We start from the raw sequence: 26,639 nt of genomic DNA, 5'->3' as shown, positions 1-26,639 counted from the left end.
AATGTTTTTAGAGACATGAAATCACTATAAATCTTTAACTCTCTGGCATTTTGAATATAGAGAGTTTTTTCTTTGTTATGCTGAAGTAGTAACACTTGTGCCGCAAAGACAACATGCAACCGTAAATCAGTTGTAAGTGAAATTGTTAACAAGTTTATTTTTAATGAGCAAAAGTGATAGGTGCATAGGTTATAGACTAATCTTTCCAATTCACACTTGGTGTTACTTCATACAATTAATACTTAGAAATTTTTTCGCGAGATCTCGCTATTATTTTCTGACTATTGCTTGCAAATTCAAATGGTCAATAAATTATATGTTAACGTTGTAGGTTAAGGTAGGTTTGTTTTAAACAATTTATCCTAAAATTATACATATTTGCACAAATTAATTGAGGCAAAGCGCCTTTTTTCAGAAGATAATTTATATGTACAAACCCTCTTATTCAGTGATAATCATAAAATGAATAAGAATTGCTCCCATATCTAGCAGAAATTACTTCTAGAGCTTATTTAAGCCTTAACTATAACAGTTTTGTGGTTTTTAAGTCCGGCCCTGTATTTGAGTTCTTTCTGAAGGAACTACCTTTTAATGCGCTCTTTTCTTATATAATCCACTTTGTTAAGACGTTCCTCGAGAATATGCCCCGAGTTTTCAACTAGATTTAGGTCAGGAGAATTTTCTGTCTTCTAAAACACTAATTTTATTTCTGACATATTTGAACTAATTAATTTCGACATATTATCGAAACTCCTGGCATATTTTGAATTTTAGCATGCTGCACAGTTATGCTGAAATGTCCTAGGGGAGATTTTCAAGAACGGCACGATCCTGCGTTTTAAAATTCTTCTTAACTAATTTCTAATTAACTTCGATAAATTCATTAGCTCGTCAAAGATTAGAAAACAAACTTGTCTTCTAATACCATCTGCATGTAATCCATCAAAAATCCCATACATACGCATTTATTTTTGAGAAATCATTGACTGGATGATGCTAAAAAATGCAGGGGACGAGCTGCACCAGGGTTCTTCAACCTTTTTTACTCAAGCGCCATATTTGTAAATTTTTAGAGGCAAGGCATGCCAACAATTCAACTATATTTCAGTTTAGATAATCTAGTAAGCGCTACCCCTTTCCACACCTACTTTTTTAAAGCATTAAGCACTGAGTGGTGGTTTTCTCGGGTTAGTTTTCTAAAAAAAAATAAAAACAGTTTGTAAGCTTTCCGTGGGCCGGACAAAATCCGTTGGAGGGCCGGAGGTTGGACATCCCAGAGATAGGCTACTGATTGGATATGTGTGCATCCAAAAGTACATGTAAACATTTTTAAAGTGAGATTTTTGTTCATAAGGCAATCGTGTTTTCATGTGAGTAAATTCAGAAAATGTAGAGCTTTGAAAACGAATGAATATTTTTTAGTAACCTTGTGTATAACACACAAAATCAAAGAAGGTAGTTTGCAGTTTATCAAAAGGCAATCGATTGTCCTAAAAACGCTTGGGCAGCTTCCTCCAAGTGAATTCGGATTTTTAATCTTCTCTTCCTTCTCGTGAAACTAAATTTGCATTAAATTACCATTATAAGTAAAGGCAGCACCGGAATTAAATTTAATTATAATATCTTTGCATATTCGAAGGGACAAAAAAAATTCTTTTTGCGTAGCGGGATGGAACCGTAAAACTCTCGAATGCTTCACATAGTAAAAAAAAAACTTACATCGTAGCAATAGAAAAATCCATCTTTTAGTTTGATGTATTTAGTTTTCCAAGGGTTCCAGTAGGTTGCTTTTTTTCTACCAGAAGGTAATTTTTCCAAGTAACCTTCTTTATTGATGTACCTGATTTGTTTCTTTAGAGGCTGAAAGTAATGAAAAATTGGTTGTTAGTGCTGTGTCAGAAAAATAAAGTCGATGCATTAACATTGCATTAATAATTGAATATATATATTGTTTTTCAATCACATACCTCTGAATGAAAGTCTAATCGGTACAGGACTCGCAGTAGTTCTTGCTGAAAAAGAAAAACAGTAGCATGCAGTTGCGTATGTAAGTTAAAAAAGCTAACGTGTACGCTTCGGTTTCAGTGAAAGTATTAAATCACATTGGATACATTCATTGAATTAGAAGTAGCATTTATCATATCGTCCCATCAAAGCAACAGTAGGATATCTTACTGTTATACCTGGGCTTAGATGTCTCACTGTTGCTTTGAGGCGACGATATTAAAAAGAAAATTATAATTTTAAAGGAGGAGAAAATCTCTCTCAGTTAGATAAAAGAGAGCTAGGATTATAACATCCTTTTCAACTCGCTCTCTCAAAGTAGCTTGCACAATGCAAGGGTTTCAGTTCAGGCCACTCCTATTCCGCATGGACTCACCTGTAACGCTAGGCTATGTTTCAGCAGTGAATCGACAATGTTCCTGATATTCTAATTATCATACCTTAATATAATAATCTTGCACGAAGTTTGTTTTCATCCAGTATTTTTGTACCATTATGTTCGTTTAGAAATTAAAAACTATAAACTTATAAATCTTGTTTTCAGTTTTTTATTTGAAGCTTCATATTAATTTGCTTCAAAATGAATTGATTATTAAATAAAATTACTTTTTATTAAATAAAATATTCTTGACATTATTTCTTAAGTACTATTTAAAATACAAAAAAAAAAAAAAAAACTTTTATGCAATTTAGGGAAATTGATTTTGGTTTTAGAATTACTAGAAATGCTGACGGACCGTTCAGATGCAAGTTTTGAAATAATGCTGAAAATGGGCAAAGCAGAAATGCAGTATTTTATGCATATGCATCAAAGCAGAAAATAAAGATTAAAAGTGTTGAAATTGAAGTTTTAAATTAAGCGTAGTACTTATGTCAAAAACGTAAAAGACACATCGCGAATGAAATCAAAAGTATTGATGCAAAAAAAAAAAAAAAAAAAAGGAATGATCTCAGTAAACGCAGCATAATTACACTATTGTATGGTTTATTGGTAATGATCACTATTCTGCATCTAGCTGAGCAAGAGGAAAACAGGAAATATTATTAACCGACATGTCTTCAAAGTTAAATTTCAGTTATAAGTCGTTGAAATTTCTTTCCCTTCGTGTCTATTTTTATTTCGTCCATCAAGTAGTTGGTATAGATACTGTAACTGTCTACATATGTTATTATTATCAGTAGACAAAGGCGCCCATATGTGTAATTTTCAAGGGGGGAGGGTGTTAAAGTTTTAACTTTTTTAATTTGAAGAGTTTTTTTTTTTAATTTCTATCTACTAACTTCCTTTGAACCTTATTTTAATTCGAATTTTTGGGATTTGTTGTCCTCATTACAAGAGAATATTGTCCACACTGCAATGGGAATTTTAAATCACTCATTATAGTCCTGGGGGAAAATTTTACGGCAATTAGCGGCACTTCGGAACATAATGCTTCTAACCCCAATATAAAGGAGAACTTCGTTTCAATAAAAAGACTAATTTGTTATTACATCTTTAATAGATTGTTATGGTTCTGAAAGTAAATTCGGTGCTGAATAAAATTATATTTTTTTTAAGCAAATAAATTTTTAATAACAGTCACTCAAGAACGACTCTAGTTGAAATGTTTTGATACTTATGCGCAAACTTTATCTTCAAAACAGGCACATCTAATGTCTAGAGGGAGGGTTGAGACCCCCATGGGCATCCATGACAGTAGACACGCCCATAAGCAAAGGAAGCCAGAACAAGCCCAAAGTTTTTTAAAGCGAAGAGCCGTTTGAACAACCACGTAAAGGTGTTTTTTTTTTAGAGGTATAGAACTTTAAGTTGGGAACACTGTTTGATTTGTGGGCCTTTTTGATAGTTTTCACTTATTTTGAGTTTAGTTTGGTTTTCCATTTCATCATGAATAGACAACAGGACGGTACAGCATTCACACAGCGCGTGTCACAATTGATTTATTGAAAGAAACTTTCGGTGAACGAATAATTTCGCGTAATGGACCCGTGAATTGGCCTGCAAGATCATGCGGTTTAACACCGCTGGACTACTTTTTGTGGGGCTATGTGGAGTCTGTGGTCTGCACCGATAAGCCACAGACGATTTACGTCTTGAAAGAGAACATTCGCCACATTATTACTGACATACGGCCTCTATTGCTGCAAAAAGTGAGAAAATTGGACTTTCTCCGAGCCAGCCGAGGTGGCCATATATCAGAAATCATATTTAAATAAAAATGGCAAAGAATCATCTTTCGAATAAAGCAACATTCATGGCAATTAACAACATTTAACTGTTTTATTTCAACTTAAAGTTCTCTACCTCTAAAAAAAACACCCTTTACAAAGCGGGTAAAAAAAAAAACAGCTGAAATACATCTTAGAGATTCGAGAAGAAATGTAATGTGGGAATGGTCCCCTTATTGAAGAAAGCATATGTGGTAAAGGTCATATGACTGCAATGAAAGCACAAATAGGAAGTCGATACATACAAATAAATAAATTAAAATTGTGGCAGGGAGAGAAAGTTGTTTCCATGAAAGAAACAGATCTTCAATGGAGAAACTTGTGATCAAAGAGGAATAAAAATATTAAAGCGACCTATACAAATGCAAAGCTACAAATAAAAAAGAGAAGAGGATAAGCCGCAGACTACTTGCAATAATAGCAAGTGACTTTAAGGGTCTCAAAACAAGTGCAGAAATGATTGGAAGTGAAGGAGTACAATCAGCTTATGAAACGGTTTCGAGATTCTAAAACATGAGAAGACAATTAGTCTTAATAATAACATGACAAAGATCATAGGATCGCAACATAAACATAAGTGAGACCGATATAATTTTATTATTATTTTTTTAAATTTAAACAAATTAACAATTTGTTTATTCAGAAAAAGAGCAAAAAATATCCAATAAAAATGAATTTTATAATTTTAAAATTTGCCTAATGATCGGAGTTTTTACGCATGAAAAACATTTATGTGGCCAAAAAACCTAACTGTGTACTCATGAAAATTGAGACTGCAATCCTAATTGTTTTCAGGGGGAAAAAAAAGTAAAAATTAGCAATAAAAATGTTATAGGTTTGAAATGAAAGCATTATTGCGACTGATAAAAAAATAGTGTTTTATCACTTTGTGTAACTAAATCTTATGAGGTTGTATTTAACAGTATTTACTTAAGACGATGTAACTGTCACTTATTGCTATGAGATTCATTTGCACATTTTATCATTTAATTATGACTTTAAACGGCAACGGTAGTCTTTTCAAGATCCACTCTAGAAATATCGTGCGAAAAAATTAACTTAATTCTTATTGAATTGGACACCAATTTCAAATTCGATAGTACCCGCCTCGGATTGGTTGAATTTATTTGCTCTTTTGAGACAATATTTGATTGGATTCTTCTCTGAAGTATTGAGAGGAGACCTCATTAATGAATATTCTAAAACATAGTATCCAATAATTTAAATTTTGAAAATTATTATTTTACCGTTAAAATTATTTCGATATTTATGTATTTCCTGGGAAGAAGAACAAACTTGACCAATTATGAGCTGCCTATCAAATGAAGATAAAGATCATGATCCATTTTGAAGTTAATGCAGTTATTGCTCTATGTTATAAAGAATCCTCAGACATGTCAGGTGAAATATCAGTCGGAAACATTCGGGATCAACTACGATCTACCACTACAAGAAATGGTCATATAATAAAGACGCATGCTTTGTTAAATTCATCTTAAAAGTAATCAACTTTTCTTTTAAATAATAATCCGCGCGAGAACTTTTCTTTGCTGCTGTAGATGATTGTTTATTATTAAATGAGTACTGGATAAGATTTATTTAATTCAAGTAAAAATGCGAAAAAGTTGATGAAACAAATATTACTATTAAATCTTGTAACATATCGCCGCTTCAGAGCAACAGTAGGATATCTTACTGTTATTCCTGTTACTAGATTTCTTTCTCTTGCTCTGAGGCGACGATATATTCTTCAAAACAAAATACTGCTATAGCATGTTCATGAAAAGGGAAAATCCTTACCGGATCCCAACTACTCGTTAAGCTCCTAATTTGTCTGATTTCTTCCGAGTCTTCAAACTCGTGGTTTGTATTTGGAATCGTTTCCACATCTTTGCCATTCACTTTTGGTTTTTCGTAATCCTCTATTATTCTTTTGTGCGGAAGATTCTTGTTAAATTTATGATATTCCACGTTTTGGAACATATTTGCTCTCTCATTATAAGTAGGCGATTCACTGCTAGAATCGTGCAAAGGCAGGGATCCCTTGGCACTGTCGGTGTCATCCTCTAAGTCGCATTCCTCTGCTGTACTGCTGCTACTCCTTTGATCATCAGTAAGTCCTGAATCACATTCGCCATGATTGTTGTACCGGGAATCGTCACTGCTCTGATTCGATACGTGGTAGCCGCCTGAAATATGAAAATTACATTGAAATTTTCAAAATTAATAAATACAATGATTACAAATAAATAAAACTAAAAAAAAAACTAGTAGCTGAATTATTAAAAGAATTAACAGACAATTTTCAAAAACATGAAATATATATGAATGAAAAAATATTTCTTGCCATGATTATGCATTACGTATACAAGGGATTCATCTTTTTCTAGCCTAATAGTTAATGAATAAATCATTAGAGATAAACAGTAATAGTTTAAATTAAAAAATCCTTTTATCAAGGGATAAAAATCATGTGACGAACTGATTTTTCTAAAAATCATGTAACGAATTGTAGTGGATCCTGTTTGAGTTGATAAGTACGTCTCTGATAAGTTTCTATACATAATTTTTTCTACAGTTCCTGGTCCTATCAATCATTTTTGGTTAAATATTCTCGAAGCATTTATGTCTGAAATAAAAAGCTATGACGATCTACTACGGCTAAATTTGACTGAATTATGAAGCTGTTAGAAAAACTATATTTTTATCTCTCGATCCATATTTCTTTCAATTCGCTATTGTGTGGTCAATTTTAGTTACAGAACTTTTTTCATACTTATGTCAGGGTTTCTATATATATATATATATATATATATATATATATATATATATATATATATATATATATATATATATATATATATATATATATATATTTTTTATGTAGCGGAACTCGGGGCCAGATGAAGGATATTGTAGTTACATTTTTAGACAAAAGATGATAGCTCTATTAGTGATCTGGTAAGAAAACAAGGATGAGAGACTACCAACCAAATCAAAACGTTAGTAGAGAGGTTCAATTATTTTTGATCAAGTGTTTATGGTTTGAAGATCCTGCGAATCTAATTTTTGTTCATGGTATAATAAAATCCCATTAGTACAAAGTAAGTCACATTCATTTTTGTCAATTGTTTTAAATAATGTTTCGCATTGCTTATTTATATAGTGCTTCATATAACTGACTGAAGTTCAATCTAGTAAAATGACAGTTCGTAAATCTGTGCTACATGGGGCAAGATGACGAAGTCGGAATCTATTGCAAATAAAATTATGTTTGCCGTAGTAGGATTTCCAGCACACATCACTGATCGATTGTAAGCATTTTGCATTTTTCAGACCACTAGTTATTTTTTCTTTCATGTTCTCGACGGTGATTTTTTTTTGTCACATCTAAATGAACCGAAGTTCTTTTAAAATGTAGTTTTAAGCTCGTTAGCATTGCAATGGGTTTTATTATAAATTGGGCAAAAATTGTAATTATGCATGCTAAATGCTCCATTATTGCAAGTATATGTGTATCATATTACCTGAAAAGAAATCATCTTGCCCCGTAATAAAATTCCTCTTGCCTGTATGAGGGGCAAGATGACGAATTATTTCCTTTTCCAAAAAAGCTTCGATATGCCACGAAATTTCAGAATCAATTTTATATTAATCATAGGACTTCATAAATTAAGATTCATATCAATAATTTCATAGAATAAGGTCTAGTTGTCTTTTTCTAACGCTCGTGAAAAATATAAAAAAAAACTTTTAAGGTCGTCATCTTGCCCCGAGTTTCCCTTCGTGATAAACAAGAGCAGAAGACAGCATACAAGTTCAGCATTTCTTAGCTTAAAAGGTAATTGCAATTATCAAGACGATCGAATAATACAATGAAGCATATGGTCATACACAACAAAGCAATTCACCTTGATTGTCACGAAAGCGAAACTTTGCAATTCGTTCAACAAGCTCCAGTAGCACGGCGTAAAAAATATCATATCTTACGTTAACAAACAAATTTTCTCTATTTACCCTCATCTTTTTTTGCGCTAAGGACCTGTTATGGGAAATGGACAGCCTAAATTGCTAAATGTTAAGTTTTTTACGTTTTGTTCAACTTCACAGGAAGGAATCTATTTCTTCATAGATATTCCAATATCAAAAGTACAAGAAGGTAACTATTACTCTGCCCTGGGCAGGTAAAGGGCAATAACTGCAAATTTTTCCTTTTTCATTTTTTTACATTTTTGTCATCTATTGTACCTTAGCTTTACTGTACAAGCTTCCTTATTTGGTTTCCGTTAAAAAAAGAGGCCCGAAAAAAAGTCAAATTCCAACATTTCCCTATTGTCAGTATTGAATCCAACACACATTTCTTCAAATATCTCGAAAATTCATCTCTGCAGATACTGCCGTTTATCTGCCCACGGAAGTATTCTTTTCTTTTCCTCATTTTCTAGTTATATGTAATAAGTTACATTTCCGAGAATTTTTCTTAGTTTAACAAGTAACGATGTAATTACGAATAGTTTTCACTTGCTTTAAGAGGTTAAGTCATAGTAAATAAATTAAAAAAAAAAAAACAGCATAATGCGGATCAGTTAACTGTTAAGGTGAGCTATATGTTACTGATAATAATAGAGGAATGTGGGACGAAGTAAAATAGTTAAGACAACTTACTTTTTCAAAATGAAAAAATTGGAAATTTGTTCTGAAAATTACGTTGGATAAAAAAAGAACAGAGTATTTTATAATATAACTTGTACTGAAACATTATTTTTTGTTTTTGGCAGTAAAGTTGTACCTTAAAAAAAAGGTAGAAATTTTTCATTTCTTTTTTTCATGGCGCAAAACGAAAAATACAATATGTTTCTAATGAAATAATTTCAATTCTATTGCTCAGGATATTTTTGATCAAATAACTGAGTAAATAAAAGAACGAATGAATAAATAAGAAGGAAATGAAACAAGAAACAAAAAAAAAAGTAAATACATCTTCATATATATATATATATATATAATAGCCAATGATCGAGTAACGTTCCTGACGTCATCAACAAAGAAACTCGAGTCACGGCATAATAATTTGATAATATGTTTTGGTAATGTTAAACATGCAGGGAAAGGCTTTATTGTGACCAAGCTGAACTGGATCTGGTAAAACTGTGTTATTGGTAAGACTGTGTCATTTCAGGGGAATGAAGAAACGAAAAAGTGGTCAGCAATGAACGCTATCTACTGAAGTTTAGGGTTAATCCACTGGAGTTATGGTTAAAATTTCAATTATTAAAACATCGCCAAACAGGCAAGTGCTTCGTTCATGTAGAAGCAATTTTCACCCGTCATATCTTGAGGGGCGGTTCTTAGTAAATAAATGAGAAAAAATAAATCAGTTAATAAAATAGTGAATGAGTAAGAAAATAAGTTAATGAATAAGGAAATAAGGGAATTATGAAATGAAGGAATGTAAATTCAATAATTTATAAATGAATGCGTAAGTGATTTGATAAAAAATGAATAAGTAAATGAAATAAACTATTTCACTTTCCTTACATGCACGTGACTAGCTGCACAAAGCATGTAAAATACAAAAAAGCTCAATATGAAACAAATAAATATTGCACTGAATATTAGTAGGTCTCAATTCATATTTAAAATGTTGATAACAGGAACTTTATTATTTAATAATGAAAAAAATAATTTTTGACTCAACAAAATATTACAATACGAGTACAATTTTTGAAAACTGCTTTTATTATCCTATTCTTTAATTTTTAGAGGCATTTTTTTTCTTGACTGGAATAGACTATATATGTTATTACATAGTTTGAATATTACTGCATAGGTGGTGCTAAAAGCAGAGTAAATATTTCACCATTTCACTTTGTCCCACATTCTCCTACTATGTAACAACTAGTTCAAACGTCAAATTTTTAGTACCACTAAAAAAAAAAAGATAAGACATTCTCCCTTGAAGGCGGCAGCAGCATCTTTCACAATGTCAATTTAAAGTTTTAAAGCAAGGAAACTCAAGTCTATATATTTCTTCACATTGATTTTTCTTCCTTCTCAAATTACCATAAAATGAATCTTTTTAAGTTCAGAACCATTAACCTGATCTTTATCTAAAGCTGCAAGCTAGAGGCATGTATCATGTCCTTTGGCTCTATTTTTTTCAAAAAATTAAAAAGCGAATATCTGAGAATTACATGCGATGAAGATGGATTGTTTGTGCTCTGAACACTCTGATTATGCACGATACAGTATAGAAAAACAGCAAATACCTCGTTTTACTCCCGTGTAGATCGCAAGTTAGTTTTAAAACAAAAAAAAATTGTCAAAACACATTCCCTGTGTAGAAGTCGCAGTCTATTGTTCTCCGAATATTTATCCTTCTACTTACAATCTGAATTCTGTCTTAAAAATAGATTCGTGGAAAATGGGTGGACAGGGCCCGAATTTCTCAATAGGCAAAGTAGGCAGCTGTCTAGGGCGGCAAATTTTTAGGGGCGGCGAAATTTTGCTTTGATCACATTTTCTTACTATTCTTGAAAACAAACCTCAATAGTTTTTAATATTGCATACTTTGAAAACGATTGTTTTTTCCTGCATGATATTAAATTAGTCGAGGATAAGAAAAATACTGTGTGAAACTCGCCCTCAGGTGACGGCTGGAGAAAAGCAGAAGGCGACAAGTCGCAACTTGGAGTTAACTTATGATTTTCACTGACATCAGCATACTCAAGTTCGTTCAGTTTTAGTTTCTTGAATAGCTACCATGTGTTTTCCCACAATTATTACTACTAAAATTTTATTTTTCTGCAAATAAGTCTTTGGAATCGGTTGAAAATGAGTGATGGGCGAAAAGAGGTAAGTGGTTATAAATTCAACAAAAGTGGCATATTAAAAACCGAACATCAAGAAAGTTTTTAAAAATCTTTAAGAAATTAAACATATTTCAAAAGAGATAATTAGAGATCTTTTTATCTCCAATTTGAATTTCATTTGTGTTACTGCTTGCTTTCTCTCTCATGCTAGTTACTTTCTCCTCCCACTAACTCCTCACCGTTTAGTGCATTTTCATTTGAAGCTGTATTAGATTCCTATGAGTCAAACATTTTCGCTTTTAAAAACTGCTTACGTTTGAAATATGGTTATTTTTTTAAAGTTTTTTCAAAAGAGTTGTTTTCGAGTTGTTAAATAATACTACTAAATAGGGCAAAACAAATATTATTTCGCTTTGAAATGCAGTATCCATCATAGTTAAACCATCAAAGCATAGCGCGATTAAAAACCTTTTAATGCCTCAAGCTCATGGTGTTTCAATATTTTTACCAGATGTATTTCGTCTTCAGAAGACGGGTTGAAATATCTACACTAATCTCTGGACAGTTTCTTGAGAATTTATACCAGACAGATCCAAGATAAATCTATGCCTTCTAAGAGCAAAATGTTTCTAGTATAAATACCGCAACATCTCATGTTCGAAATATTGGGACAAAACATTTAATGAAAATTTTAATTCAATTTGCAGTCGTCTCACAAAGGTTAATATACGATCTGTTCCAATAAGAGTTCTTTCCCTGCATTAGTCAAACATGGTTAGAAGTTCACAAAAAGCAAAATTTTATGAAAGGAATAATAAATGTTTTTGCAAGATTTCATTTTGGAGGCTAACTTTCAGATCTAATCTATAGTTCTAAAACCTCCAGTCGGAACTCGAAAAGGATTTATAATGAATGAAACTGCTTGAGTTGTCCTTATGTGCTCATATGTAAAGGAAAAAAACAAGCAAAGCTTCATGCAAATAGAAACGAACCGTTCTATTTGAAGAGTGCTCAAACTTGAAATGAAGATGAAACGGTTCTAAGCACAATATAATCATTAAGATTCAATGCAAAAAAGGCTTTCCGGATTAATCCATTGTTATTTGAACAATGAAATAGGAAGTTTTTAACCTCACTTTTACACCCACGCAACTTTATTTTAGGTACTTTAAAATCACGGTCAATCCAGAACATATTAATGACGTATAAATTGGTATTCATACTTAAGGAATAAAAAGATAATACATTTTTTAAAAAAAAATAAGGTTTATAATCGTACTAAAACGTATTATCTTCTACTATCGTGCACTTGACGTTGAGCATTGGGTTAGGAAGAAAGTTGAGATATTACTGGCTTTAACAACCCAAACATCCTGAATTATGTCTTTAAGAAGCTTTATGAATTATATTAAAAGTTATAAATTACAGTATTTTGCAATACAGAATTCCCATTGCCGAGAACTATTGAAATATTCAGTCTTCTTTTAAAATAAAATAATCTAAATATTTTGGCTTTAACAAAAGAAAAAAAAATCAGTGTAATCTTTGATAAACATAATAAGCAGATTTGAGGGAATAATATTTTATTTTACTGGATTTCACTTGTCAGCTTGTTTGTTGAGAGTTTAGTCCAAAGAACAACTCAAAGGTTTTTACCCGCTATAAACATACAATTTTAGATTTTTTCTTTTAAACGGTAGCACAACACTTTTACTAGTTAACATACGTTTTAAATTCTTGTAGTTTTAATGGAGTACGTTGCTTGCAATACCGAGCAGAATTGAATATTTTTAAGTTTCCATGTTTTTGCAAATTTTTTTAAACAAAGCAATAGTGCTTACACTTCTTTTTACGATGAATGGGTTTATTCACTAGTAGATACAACCACTTTGATAAAGAAAAAAAAAGAAGAAAAAGTCTGCTGTGCACTATGGCAAATCCTAGTTAACTGAAAACAAGAATAAATAAATAGCTGCATAATAACCGAAGAAAAAACAATTTTTAAAAAAAGTTTGTATATATGCTACCATACCATGCACTTCACCATTCCTCAATGACAAAATTTTTGGTTTATGGATTTAATCGCTTTACTTGCATTTTTTCCCCTCTCATAAAAAAATGGGTTTCATTTTAATCATTTTATTTGAATTTTTAACCTTTTTTCTTTGTATAAAATAATACATAAAAAAATTAATAAAATGCGAAAAAAAAAATAAATAAGATTTATAAACGTTTTAACAACTTTTCCAATTCCCATACTTCATCTTAATATAATTTGTATTTCTCTTGAAAAATGAGAAAGATCAAAAGTGCCGTTTCCCATTCAAATCTCCTCTATTTAAATGATTGTTTGAAGCATAAAGACATTGAAAGGAATGCATGAAGGAGTCCCACGTACCAAGGTCAACATCATGCACTCTCCGAATTTAAGTTCCAGGATGACTTGAGAATATTTATGAACTCGGAGCAACCTTTGCGTGGACGTTTGGAGCGCAGGCGTCGTTCCAAAGCGTAGGGGTCTGACCAGACGAATCGGAAATCATTTTCTCACGAGTTCCTTGATGCTCAAATTGATACCATGTAGGTAAGTCTTAGCAGAAGAGGTTAAAGGAATAATGACATAATTCTCTTTTTTTTTTTTGGGCTTTTATATTAAACTGCTAAAGATTTAAAGACAATTCAGACGACGTCTGTACCAGTTATAAAAAAATTATTTTACTGCCAAAAATCTAAGGAAACGAGCTGATGTGTGAATCACATGATTTTCTTTTACTCCAATTTAATGTCATTTTCTCATTATTGGCAGTTTTAATATGATTCAATAGTTTACTCTAAATATCACCAACAATGGCCAAATTAAAACCAGATTAAAAAAAAAATCGCCAAATTTGTCGCCAAGTTGGCGACAAAACTTGACGACCAAAATACTGGCGATATATCGCGAAGTGTCCGCCAAATTATAACACCACTTGAGTTTACATCGAAATTAACAATGATTTCCCCCCAAAAAGGGGCAAAAGACCCCTTTTGGAGCATACGAATGCAACCAAAAAAGAAGGTGCACAACTAGACCCCCCTAATAGTCTACGTACCAAATTTCAACTTTCTAGGACATTCCGTTCTTGAGTTATGCGACATACATACACACATACATACGTACATACAGACGTCACGAGAAAACTCGTTGTAATTAACTCTGGGATCGTCAAAATGGATATTTCGGGTGTCTGTACGTTCCTAGGCATATATCCACGTGTGGTCGGGTTGAAAAATAAACTCAACATTCATTCGGGGGTGAGCAAAATGGAAATTAAGGCCGATTTTTGAGTGAAAATTTTTTCGCGAATACAATACTTCCTTTTTTGTAAAAGGAAGTAAAAAGAAGGTTATTTTTTAAACCATGAAAGGTGTAGCTTTAGACATCGTTATGAGGTATAGTATGACAAACCGCTAAAAGATGTAAAAATGAAGGTTGCTTTTTGCACCATGAAAGGTTTTGTAGAGAAAGTACATTAAACCGTTTAAGATCTATAAAGAAAAAATTAAAAAAAAAAAGGAAGGTTGTTTTTTGAATCACGAAAGTCTCACTTTAGACGTCGTCTTCGCTACTAACGAAAACGTGCACTATAATGTTATAGATCAAAAGAAAAACGTATAAAAATGAAGGTTGTTTTTTGAATCACGAAAGAAGTTTCTATGTCGTCTCTATGAGTTATGATAAAGTACACTAAACCACTAAAGATTTAAAGGAAAACGAAGGTGGTTTTTTGAATCACAAAATGAGTTTCTTTAAGCATCGTCTCTGTCATTTATGAGAAATAATACTAAATCGCTAAATACCTAAAAACAAAACGGATAACAATCAATGTTTTTTTATTATTTAGATGTAGTCTCTGTCGATCAGGAAAAGCATTCTTTAAGTTTGTGTAGGAAAAGTTTGTTTCATAAACGGTTTTCTAAGATATTGAAATAGACACCTCTTCTTTTCAATTCAAAATATTAAGTAATCCATAGTGTCCACATGGAGAATTTATGTATGTAGGTAGAGAATTTGATGAATGATTTAATTTTCTAGGTGTATTCATATGGACATATTTATTTAAAATGCTGAATAGGGATAAAAATGTTCATAAAAAAAAAGTTGGTTCTTAGCAGCACCGCCTGCGGCATGTAATGTAAAAGTATCAATTGTAAAGTGACCAAAAAAGAAAAGAAAAAAATGGGAAAATGCAAAGCGAAATTGAGTTAAGAGAAAAAATAAATTTGCATAACTTTCCGAGAGAAAAAAAAATGGTTTACGTATTACATACACGTTTACTTAAAAGTTTGAGAAATAAGATGCGAATCTGTCTGATCTAACAAGAACTCTAAATTCATTTTCTTTGGCTAATTTCCAGAAGCAAAGAGGCAAAAACATTCGTTCAAAGGATACGGAATATTCGATTAACTAAGCAATTTAATCTTAATGATGAAAGAACGTAATAACTACTGCAAAGCAATAACAACAAATCTACAGCAAGTAGTCACATATTACCAAAGCAGTAAAAATCGTTTACATCAATATATGACAGTTCATTCGTTTTAATTTATTTAGTAGGTTTTCTGCATGAAACGTAGCGCCTAATCAACTATTCAATATCAAGTACTCTATGGTTGATTCCTACGAATTTTCTTTCGCTCGCATGATTAAGCCAAAAGTTTTTCACACCAAAGGCAGCTCAATAATTGCATCTCTGTGTTCAGACAACGGGCAGGAAAGGGAATGCTTTCTAAAGTTTTCAAATAGCGAATGAAAATGAAAAATAAGTTACCTAGCATGTATATCGGTAGATGAAACACAATAGGTAATCGCTAATTTTTTAAAACTGTGAGATCTTTAAATCTGGAATTGAATACTTTATAATATGCCTACATTTTTTCCTTCAAAAAATCTTTTTTTCTTTTTTTTAAATTTAATTTTTTGACTCGCATAAGCTGTTTCGGCAACAGCATATGATATTCATTTTAACTGCATTGCATGAAAATTGAAAAATCTGGGATCTAAATATAGTGAAAGCCGTAAAATAATTTTAATTTTTGAAGTTTTTTTCTATCCAATTCAGGCTTTTGAAAAGATTCCACTGTGGCGATAATGAAGTAGGTCGTTACAGCTCAAGTTTCTCGAAAGTGAGCAGCAAGCTTCTAAGCTTGAATAGCCTTCTTTCACTAGAACCCCAGAAATAGGCTCAAAACTGGCATTTCCTACGCGAAAAAAAGCTTTTTCCTTGTTTGTGCAGTTTTCTTTTTATCGCAAAATGATCACGCAGTGGGGGAGGGGGATTACTACTATTACACATCCCGCAACAGTCGAAACGTTTTCAGTAGATGATCATATGTAGATAGATGATTTACCAGATTTTTGCGGATAGATTATCAACACACATTCAAAATACCTAGTATATATCTGTACTCGGAACAATAACAACTGATGGGTGATTGAAAATTTTTCAGTATTACAGAAAATTTTGTAGCAAAGTATCTCGATTATTTGCTAGCTATATTTTACATTTACTAACCAGTCCAACGAAATTCTGAACACTTTACGAGATTATCTCATGTCTTTACATTAGAAATGCAAATATAGTTTTTAATTAATTTCAATTATACTTGAACTACAAGTGATATTCATTGATATAAATTTGAATAAAAATACTTAAGATCATATTTTGGAATCTTTAAGATATTGATAAATGTGGTCACTATAATTCAACCTTATGGCGCTGCATCACATTGGCGGTTGTTGCATCGAAAATTTACTATTTCGTGAAATATTTCTACCGTGAAAGTAAATTTGGTTAAAAAATGACACTTGTATTGTTGTTCCAAGGTACAGATATATAGTCTTCAAAATACATAGTAGTTATATGAAAAAAGGAATTATGGTATAACTATTCTTTAACATATGTTTTAAACGACCGTAGAACTTCATGGTAAGTGTTATTAATATTGCTAATGGTAACTACCGGCAACAAGTTGAATTCTAAACATTTTAACGCCCTCTAGAACTTTTGGGTCAAGAGCACAGGGTATTGTGTAACTACGCCATGCCCACGAGTTGAAGCAAAAGCAACATGCTGACCCAATTCATCAAGAATAACATAAAAGGTGAAAACGCGAATAATCCTACAACTCAACTAATAAATAAAGGTATAAATATTAGCTAAAAATCTCTTACAAAACATCAAGCAATCCTCAAAATATTAAGTTAATATAAAACTCTTAAATTGAATTTTTTAATATACAAAAACAAGCTTTTAGCGAGGTATTTCTGTTACGAAAATCACAAAATTTTCAGATCTGCTACGCTAATGTATTCTAGCATTGGTATTTGATGTTTTGAAACTGGCTTTGAAACGAAACTGAAATAAACAATATAAGTTTTATTGCGATAAAGGTTCTCTCTCTACTCTATAAAAATAAATGCAGTAAATAGCCCATTCAGTATGCAACAGTACTTGAAACATTGCAATATGTAGCTTAAACTAAAAGGATTTACGTACCTGACAGTAAATAACTGAAACAAGCTGCAACAGAAAGCCCTAAATAATGATGGGTACAATAATTTTTATTTTATGCGTTACCGGACTAATGGGAACACGATGTGTACCTACGAATTGTTAGGTCACAAATGGACGTAATTACATTGGTAATGCGATAGTTTTCCGTTCCTTATAAGCCCACTCAAAATTCTCGCCGCCTTCAGAAACCTTGAATTTTTAATTAGCGTCAATCGTGTAGGCTTCAAACAACAAAATTATTTTCATGGCTCTTACGAAGTTAAGTGATCGGAAATTTCAAAGATGTGTGATATTTTTAAGAAAATTTTTGTAAACATCGGCACGTTAGCAAAAAATATGACGGAAGATGAATGTATTGCTCTAATGAGTTCGTTGTGTAATTAAATTTTAATCTAATTAGTGTTTAGCCAAATAGTTAGTGCGAATTAGGTAGACACTTGCCAAATTAAGTAGTTCAGTATGTATTGTTGGAGAGGTAAAAATGTTTCCTTCGCAACTTTGGCATCATTTCTAGTTTTACTATGCAAATGATATCAGTTTACCATGCCAATGATAACTACGTTTTTCAATGTCAGTTGAAAAAAAAAAAGAAAATCAATGAAAAAAAAAAGGCTCTGTAATAAAAAAAATGTTAATACCTAATTTGAATACGAAAGTTTTAAGTTATAATGGAAATATGCGCTGAAGTTTATTATTGTAATTTGCAGTGTTTTCAATATACACTGCTGGTCACACAAAACGCAACACCAAGAAGGAAAAATCAGAATGAAACGAAATTTTACACACGTTTTGGCAACGTTAATATTAGAAAGTGATTACAAAATGAAAGCAAAATAATCATTTATTACTGGAAAAATCCGAAATGAATAGAGATTTAAGTACTTGGTCGAGCCACCTCTAGCGTGAATGAACTACGCGATACAATCGAGCTCCAAGGCGTAACAGCCTCGTACGATGTCTTACATCATCTCGTACCACAGTTACTGTAAACGTACCACTAATTCGATCAAACTCATAAGCTATCCGATTTACCGTCTCAACTAATCCCAGATATGCTCGATTTGTGACAAATCATGGCATCGCGACAAGCGAGAGAAAGTGATGATGGGGAAGAGGACATACCCTGACAACCTTGCTGTGCGTGATCCAGCATTGTCCTGTTAATAAATGGCTCTGGGAGCCTCGCCGTGAGTGGTAACACGTGACTAAAGCATAACATAAACATACTGTTATGTTTCTTTGGTGCGTTAGATCAATATTAAAGGTGACCATATGTATCGTACATTATAGTAGGGGAGACCGGGGCAAGATGACTATGCTAACAATTTTCGTGCTTTATTAATTTATTTTTAAGGATAGTAAAAATAATTTTACATGAGCTGTCAGAGTAGTCCTTTGTAGTATTAAATATATTACCATTTAATTTTTCAAATAAAAATAACGAAGGATATTTTGATTTTTTCATAACCTTAACAAATCGTCATCTTGCCCCAGTACCGGGGCAAGATGACTTTGACCTAGGGGCAAGATGACAACGTTGAAAAAGGTTGAACATATTTTATGCTTTGAATATGTTATGTAGTTTTACAAATGATAACTATGTCTTTACATATTACTAAGTGTCAATTTAAGCGTAATGCATTGTAGCGTAATGTTGAAGTGTTAAGTTGTGCAGCTAGCAATAGACACAATTAAAAATGCCATTGTCATGATTGGAACGTTCCTCATGGTCACAATATTCCACTTTCCAAGCAGGGCATCTTAGAACACCATTCTTTGAAGTTGATGCAACTGCATTGCTTCGCATGACTTGTATAGACTTGTGCCTACAGGAACTTGGTCTAAGTTTTTTTACTCTCTTTTTAGCTTCACTAGCTTATTTTTCCTGCTTTTTTAAATAATCTTTGTTTTTTTTCCCTTCCGCTTTGCTCCTTGTTCTGGCATTTCTTTGATGGGTGTGCTTGTAAGAATGTTTCAGCTCAGTTTTCTGCTTTTCCTTTTTGTTTTCTCGCATTGGGTTGCTTTAGGCAATGCATTGAAATCAGAAACACTAATTGACTTCGTTAAAGCATCGGAATCAGCATTTGCCATAATTTCAGCTTCGTCTAGAGGGTTTATATGTTGGTTTTCAACTCCCAAGGTCTGAGGATTAACACTATTATTCTCAGTTTCATCGCCAACAACGTCATAGTAAGCAAAAAACAACAGAATTATGAGACTCGATCCCTCATTCTTTAAACCCTTTATCGGCATTTCCAATTGTAGCTGCTTTGAAGTAAGCGGTGCTCAAAAGCTCGCCAATATTTTTGTCTGTGATAGTTTGTCCTAGATGAATGAGCATCAAGTTGTCACATGCTTGGCTATAGTAGGTTTTTAATAGGCAGGAAAATGATGCATCAGGAGCTAGAGAAGATGCGAGATGTGTGCAATGGCAACCCAACCATGATAATGTTTTTTCACTGCAATATTAGTGAAACAAAAGTTATGTGAGATTTATGATTGTCAAAATTCAACAGAGCAGGAGATTCTTTGCTTGGTTTAATTCATTCAACTAGTCATTTGGTCAACTGGTTTATAAATAGCCCCTGGTCACCTGCTTTTGAACGATACCTCCCTTGATTCAATGCGTCCTTTAGCTCCAGAGGAGAAGCGCAAGGTCTCGTGGACAAACACACAGACAAATAAGCGTTTACAGGATAAAATGGACAACATAGTTTAATAAATTCCGAAGCACGGGCAATAGGCAAGCTCGTCATCTTGCCCCAGACTGCCTGTTTGAACGGATTCTTCTCCATTGCCATAACATAGGCGATTAATTCATATTTATTCATGGTAATAGGTAGTATTTAAACTAAGTTACTCATAAATATTAAAGAGACATGATATATCCTATATGTATCTGTTGCAGAGCTTATTTACACATGCATAAAATTTATACCGAGGCGACGATAAACAATCAGAGCATCAGAACTAACACAAATATGGCGATTTCAGGGTTTCTATTTTATTGCTGAACGAACAGTGGATAGGAGAGCCAGTAGCATGCAGTTGATGCAGTTACCTAGTTTAAAACGAAAAAATTAAGGCATTCGTCATCTTGCCCGGCTCGTCATCTTGCCCCGGTCTCCCCTACTCCCTAACATCACTCCAGTTGTGAGCGCGGTATGTCGATGAAAAGCAAACGCACTATTTGGAAGTTCACAACGAGTTCTCCATAGCTTACAAAAAGGTCACCATTGCCCAAATTCGATCTGGATTCCTCGCTAAAGACGATCTGGATCCTTTCAGTTGCCAACAAATCCCTTCGAACACGAAATTCCTCCAAGTGGGTGGCAACAGTGTGAATGTCCTAATAAAGCATTTGCTTTTCAGCGGCATACCGCATCCACAGTTGGAGCGACATTACGGGGTGCTATTGTATACCAAACATGGTAACCCCTAATATTGATTCACAGCACTATGACGGCCTAACGTAATGTCATGCTTCAGTCATTTGTGTTAGCACTCATGGTGGCACCTCCTTTTTTTTTCTAGGACAATGCTCGGTCACACACAGCAATGCTATCAGGGAACTTCTGCTTCCCCATTACCACTTTCTCTCGCCTGCGCGATGCTCGGATCACAAATCGAGCGTATCTGGGATCACTTGAGATGGTAAAAATGAGTTTGTTGCAAGAGATGACGTTGGTCTTCGTACGAGGGTGCTTTTCCGGGAAGTTCGGCTGTATTGCTTCGTACGTTCATGACCGAGGTTGCTCAACAGGGTACTTAAACCTCCATTTAATTGGGATTTTTTCAGTAACAAATGATCGTTTTGCTTTTATTTTGCAATCACTTTCTAATATCAATGTTGCCATAAGGTGCGAAAAATTTCGTTTTATTCCGACTACCCCTTCTTAGTGTTGCATTTTGCGTGGCCAGCAGGATATATATATATATATATATATATATATATATATATATATATATATATATATATACATATATATATAAACTTTTATGTCTCAATAACATGAAACAAATATAATTTATATAAATTTTCTGCATTTGAGAATTTATAGAACAAACTCGATCTTAAGGGACATATAAGCTAAATAACAATTCCTGAAGGGTTAAGTCCTCGGTGATGGTTATTGGAAATGTTAAAAATTCATTAGAAGAAATCTGAAAATCATTAGAAAAAAATGCTATTTGCCCACTAATTTCTAATTTTGTGACAGCGCTTTGAAATAAATATTGAACAAAAATTGATTGGTGTTTTAAATTCGCAATTGGTTCTGGTTTTGAGTTTCGTAGTTACTGTTTTATGCATGTTGGCTTTACAATACAGTGGATCCCCGTTTTATGCGCGTTTATTTTACGCGGTTTTGATTACACGCGGTTTAAGATTTGACACCTTTATTTTATTTTACGCGGATGCGGCAATGCAAACAGATGAAATTTCCCCCCTTTTCTAAATCCAAACTCCTAAAGATTTCAGATTACACATAATAAACTGTATTTGATGTGCTACTAATCGAGCTTGGGCCACTGGAGACATTTTATGCGATTGGTTCCAAAGAGCTTTCCAGAAGTAAAGTTATTAAACTCACACAGTTCAGTGTGAACTTGAAGAATTTTTAGGAGTGACAAAGGAGGACAAAACCAACGAGGCTACAGTTATCAGAACCAAAAACGTTAACATTGAAAAATTTTAGCCACAATAGAAATAATCTTTCTGATTTGTTAGTGAAGGATTCTATTATGGAAATGATCATGCATGCTTTAATGCTATGCAAATAACTACAGAAAAATTTCTTGACTAACAAAAGACTATCATAGCCAGCTCCTTTTCATAAACACTAAACTAATTTGCTTTTTCTTTATACATGTGTTATGCATAGAAATCGATATAAGTACACAAAACTTATTATACAATTAGTCATCACTAGAATGAAGTATTTTTTTTTATCTACGGAACCTAACCCCTATTTTAACGCTAATATTGTCTAAATTTACGCGGTTTTGATTTGCGCGGCATTTCCGAGGAACGTAACCCCCGCATAAAACAAGCTGCTACTGTAGTATATTCTATAGCTCTTTGAACTCACGGTACTTAAGTGGTAAAAATATTTTGCGAATGACGTACAGTAAAGCAACTAAGCAGGATAAATGCACTTCAGTTTTACTCAGGACTTGTTTGATGTACGAAATTTTTTTTGCATCATACTTAAAAGTAAAATCGAACTTAGCTATTACTCTTTTCAATAAGAATCTTTCTTAGAATCTTGAACATTGAATCTTAATTATTATTGTTTGGCATCCTGACTTCAGAATGCACTGAAATGTAATAAAAGCAATCAAACAATATTTAAAAATTTCCAGACATTCATTTTTAAGCGCATAAAAGTAAAATGGCACGTAAAAGACTTAAATTTTCTTTTGCGAAAAACACCTTTTAAGCCAACCATTTGCTGCTAACTTATTTAATTAAACCGTAGGAGTGCCCTTCCCTCAAAGAGCCGTGGCACGCCTAGTCAAAAGTAACAGATTATTCTCGGACAATACCTGCACTCAAAAACACAATCTTAAGATTCCATTGGTGCAAACTACGCTATGAACTACCCCTCGGAAAGTACCCCTGAGTAAAGTCTATTTATGAGTGTATAAGACAGTATTTTCTATAGTTAACAATGTGCAAAATTTCGAGAAATATAAAAACTTATTTCAAAATACTGCATGTTTTTTTCATTATTCATTCGCATCTAATACAATAAAATAAGGACTGGTATTTAATAATGTTTTCAAAACAATTTTAAGTTATCTTAAAATATATATCCCCTTGTTAGAATTTTATTTCCTTCCAGCTGAATTATACGATAGGAAATATCTTTTAATGCTTAGTTTAGTTTAATCAGTTTAGTCAAATATAAAGCTTCCAATGTGGCATTTAGGCATTTTTTAGTCCTTTTTTTGTACTTATGTCATCTTTATTACATTTGCCTGTTAACCAAATCTAATAAGGATGGTTATATCTAGCATTCATTAATGAAAATTGACATTCCTCACATATAAGTAAAGACAAATTAAATTTAGTTTAAAACTTCACACGTGTTGGGGGGAGGGGGGGGGGTTAAATAGTCGATTTTGAATCTTCAATAAATGCAGTAATTTGAGAAATACATTTAACTAGACGTATTTTCTGAGTATTACTGAGTTCTATGCGAACAGGAACATTTTAAATATTATGTGCAATGCTAGGTCCACTTGGCCTTAAGAAAAATTATCCTAATCATGATGATGCCAAGTCTACGACAATATCTTTTAAAGAAGTCATACGTTAGAATAGGCTCGTGCTATCTACGCTATTTTGTCAGTATGAATTACACTAAATATTTAAGCATTATTATAAAAACCTATGTGCACTGAAAATTTTTGAATAGTATTCGTAATGCTAGGTCTACTTTACACACCTTAAGAACATTTTTCGATTCACGATGATGCCAAGTCTACGACAATACCTTTTACAGTAGTCATACGTTAGAGTAGGCTAGTGCGATCCACATGATTTTGTCACTATAAAGTGCACTAAATATCTCAAGCATTATTGAAAACAAACTTAGTTTTTTAAAAATAATCAACTTTTTTTGAACAGTGTAAGAAATATCGATTGAAACAAGAAACTCACCATTAGAAAAATATCCACAAAGATCCTTCACTTTCGACATAATTCCACTCTGCGAAAGAGCAGATGCGATCGTTTCTCGAACTGTCACTTGGATTCAAATGGACAACGGGTTGCGATACACGCATGTAATCTTCTGCATCAGAGAACTGGATTAAGAATAGCGTTACTCGTTTTTCCCAATCAACGTCTCGAATCGTCGTCCAGCAGTGGGCAAGTGCTGTCCGAGTCACAATGCCGTGCAAAGGGGCAGCAATGTCGATAACCTACTATTGTGTCATTGTTGAGGTGTGCTTTGGCGAAGTTACAATTACCATGCTCTACATCCGGTGTCTTATTAAACATTATGGTTTCATAATAAAGTATTGGCTCAAACTTGGAGTAAATCCACGGCTATGAAGCAAGTAGTAAAAAAAATATTCAGCACCCTTTGCAATCGTTTTGTTCTGCTAGGTTTTGATGATGGACCTATTGTACTCAAGACATTACTGACATTGAAGTGCAAATAGCTTAATAAATACCACACAATATGTCAAGCACAAATTCGTATTTATGAGCTTCGTGCATCGCATGGATTATTAAGTTCTGTATTTTCTCCTTAATTAATAACGAGAAATAAGTCAGGCTGTTTGCAGTTAGTGTTCCGGTTCTTTTCATTCGGCAGCAGTGATAATGAAGTTTTCAATTACAAAACTTTAAGGATCATATGAGAACACCTGTTTTCCCACTTTATTTATTTATTTATTTACTTATTTTAATTTTCCTGCAATCAACGATTGATTTTTGTCTTGATAATGAAATAGGTGCTTTAAAAAACGTTATAAATAACATTTTGGGTTTTTGCTTTATATGAATTTCAAGGGAAAGTTAATACGTATTTGACTGTGCTAGACTTATAAGCACTTCGACTTAATTTTTTTTTTATCACTTTTCGTGACAAACTTTAAACAAAATCATAGTCTAACAGTAGAATGTAACGTTGCTAAAGCACGAATAAGCAAATGATTACAGACACCAGTTTCAGAGTTTCAAGGAACATCATTTTCATCGCAAAAAATGTAAGCTTTTGGATGTGAAGTCATCCTAGAAAAGCAATGAGGTGGGAAAATACGGTTTAAATAGTAAAAAATAGGCAACTTACTAGCAACAATGCTGCACATAGTTATTTATTCATTTCGTAAAATCCTACTGCACTTAATTATACCAAATTTTACTCATTGTGTTATAATAGTTTTTTAAATTCTATTACTCTATTCAATAGCACTGTAGTTATGTTTGACTAAAGTTTATTTTTAGCTTCAAAAAAAAAAAAAAAAAGTATGTACATTTTATAAATAATCGTGTTAAACTTACTGACAGGACATTAATAAGTAAGTAAAATAAAATGCGAGATAAAAACAGAATTTACTTGTCGAAATTGCGTCTTTAAATAGCGTAATTTTAAGATTTATGAGGAAAATCCATGGAAGAAAACAAATGCGATAAAAAAACGTAAAATGTACAAAATTTGAAAATGTACATTGTAAAAAATCCATTAGCAACAACGTTTACCGCGGCTTCTACAAATTTCACTCTTAGAGGAAAAACGCGAGTAAGCCAATCAACCTAAAGAGGCAATAACATCAGGTTGAAATTGTTTTCTCTCGGAAAAAAAAAGAAAAATTACAACATTGAATAGAAACATTTTAAGAAAGCAGTGATTGAAATTTCGTAACCGTTAATTAGAAAATGTTCATCTCGTTACCCAAAAACCTCCATTTGTTTTTCATTAGTCCACAGCAAGACAAACATTTCCTTTGTGTTACCTAAGTCATCTCTCAGTATATTTACTTTAGGTTAACATCGGACACAAATATTTGCTTACCCGTTAGCATAATAAATACATTTCCCCCAAAAAGTAAATAAAAAGAAATAAATGGTTATTATCTATTCTCGTTTCAGGTTAAGCGATCATGGGGTTGAATACAACAGCAACACAAAGATGAGAAACAAGTTTAACTGTTTATACAATGGCCTCGACCTTACAGAGGTAACGGGTGAAATACATAACGCACGGTCTGTTTCAAAACATATATTGCCTTGTAGTTAGTTTTTTTTTTGAACATAAAAAAACTAAATAGTTTGGATCCAGGTTATTTACCTAAATGCTAATAAATTACGTTCTGTACTCGTAAAAGTCCTAATTTGTAAATTGAGTTGCTTTTGAGTGTTGGGAGAATTGAGGCTCCACGTTGGTAAACTTTTCCAGTTTCCATTTTTCATGTCAACAAAAAATAAATGAACAAAGTTTGATTTTTTTGCCGTAAGATTTTTTTACTGAACCTTAGCATTTAAGATTCTCTTTTTTAATGATCTGTTCATAAACTTCTATTT

At 32.7% G+C, this 26,639-nt stretch overlaps 1 protein-coding gene across 1 annotated transcript in view; it reads right to left on the bottom strand.

The window, feature by feature from the left end:
• LOC129231640 (uncharacterized) overlaps positions 1-26,639 on the bottom strand; it is a 113,800-nt gene that overhangs the window by 22,777 nt on the left and 64,384 nt on the right. Inside the window, exons 3-5 of the mRNA XM_054866004.1 lie at positions 6,034-6,422; positions 1,968-2,012; positions 1,720-1,860 (exon numbers count right to left, since the gene is read on the bottom strand). Of these exons, the coding sequence (XP_054721979.1) occupies positions 1,720-1,860; positions 1,968-2,012; positions 6,034-6,422 (575 nt within the window). The remainder of the gene's footprint in view (positions 1-1,719; positions 1,861-1,967; positions 2,013-6,033; positions 6,423-26,639) is intronic.

This window comes from Uloborus diversus, chromosome 10 (assembly GCF_026930045.1).
Source record: "Uloborus diversus isolate 005 chromosome 10, Udiv.v.3.1, whole genome shotgun sequence".
In the NCBI taxonomy this organism is placed as follows: domain Eukaryota; kingdom Metazoa; phylum Arthropoda; class Arachnida; order Araneae; family Uloboridae; genus Uloborus; species Uloborus diversus.
The sequence above is the reverse complement of the archived record's forward strand: the minus strand, read 5'-3'. Positions and strand labels throughout refer to the sequence as shown.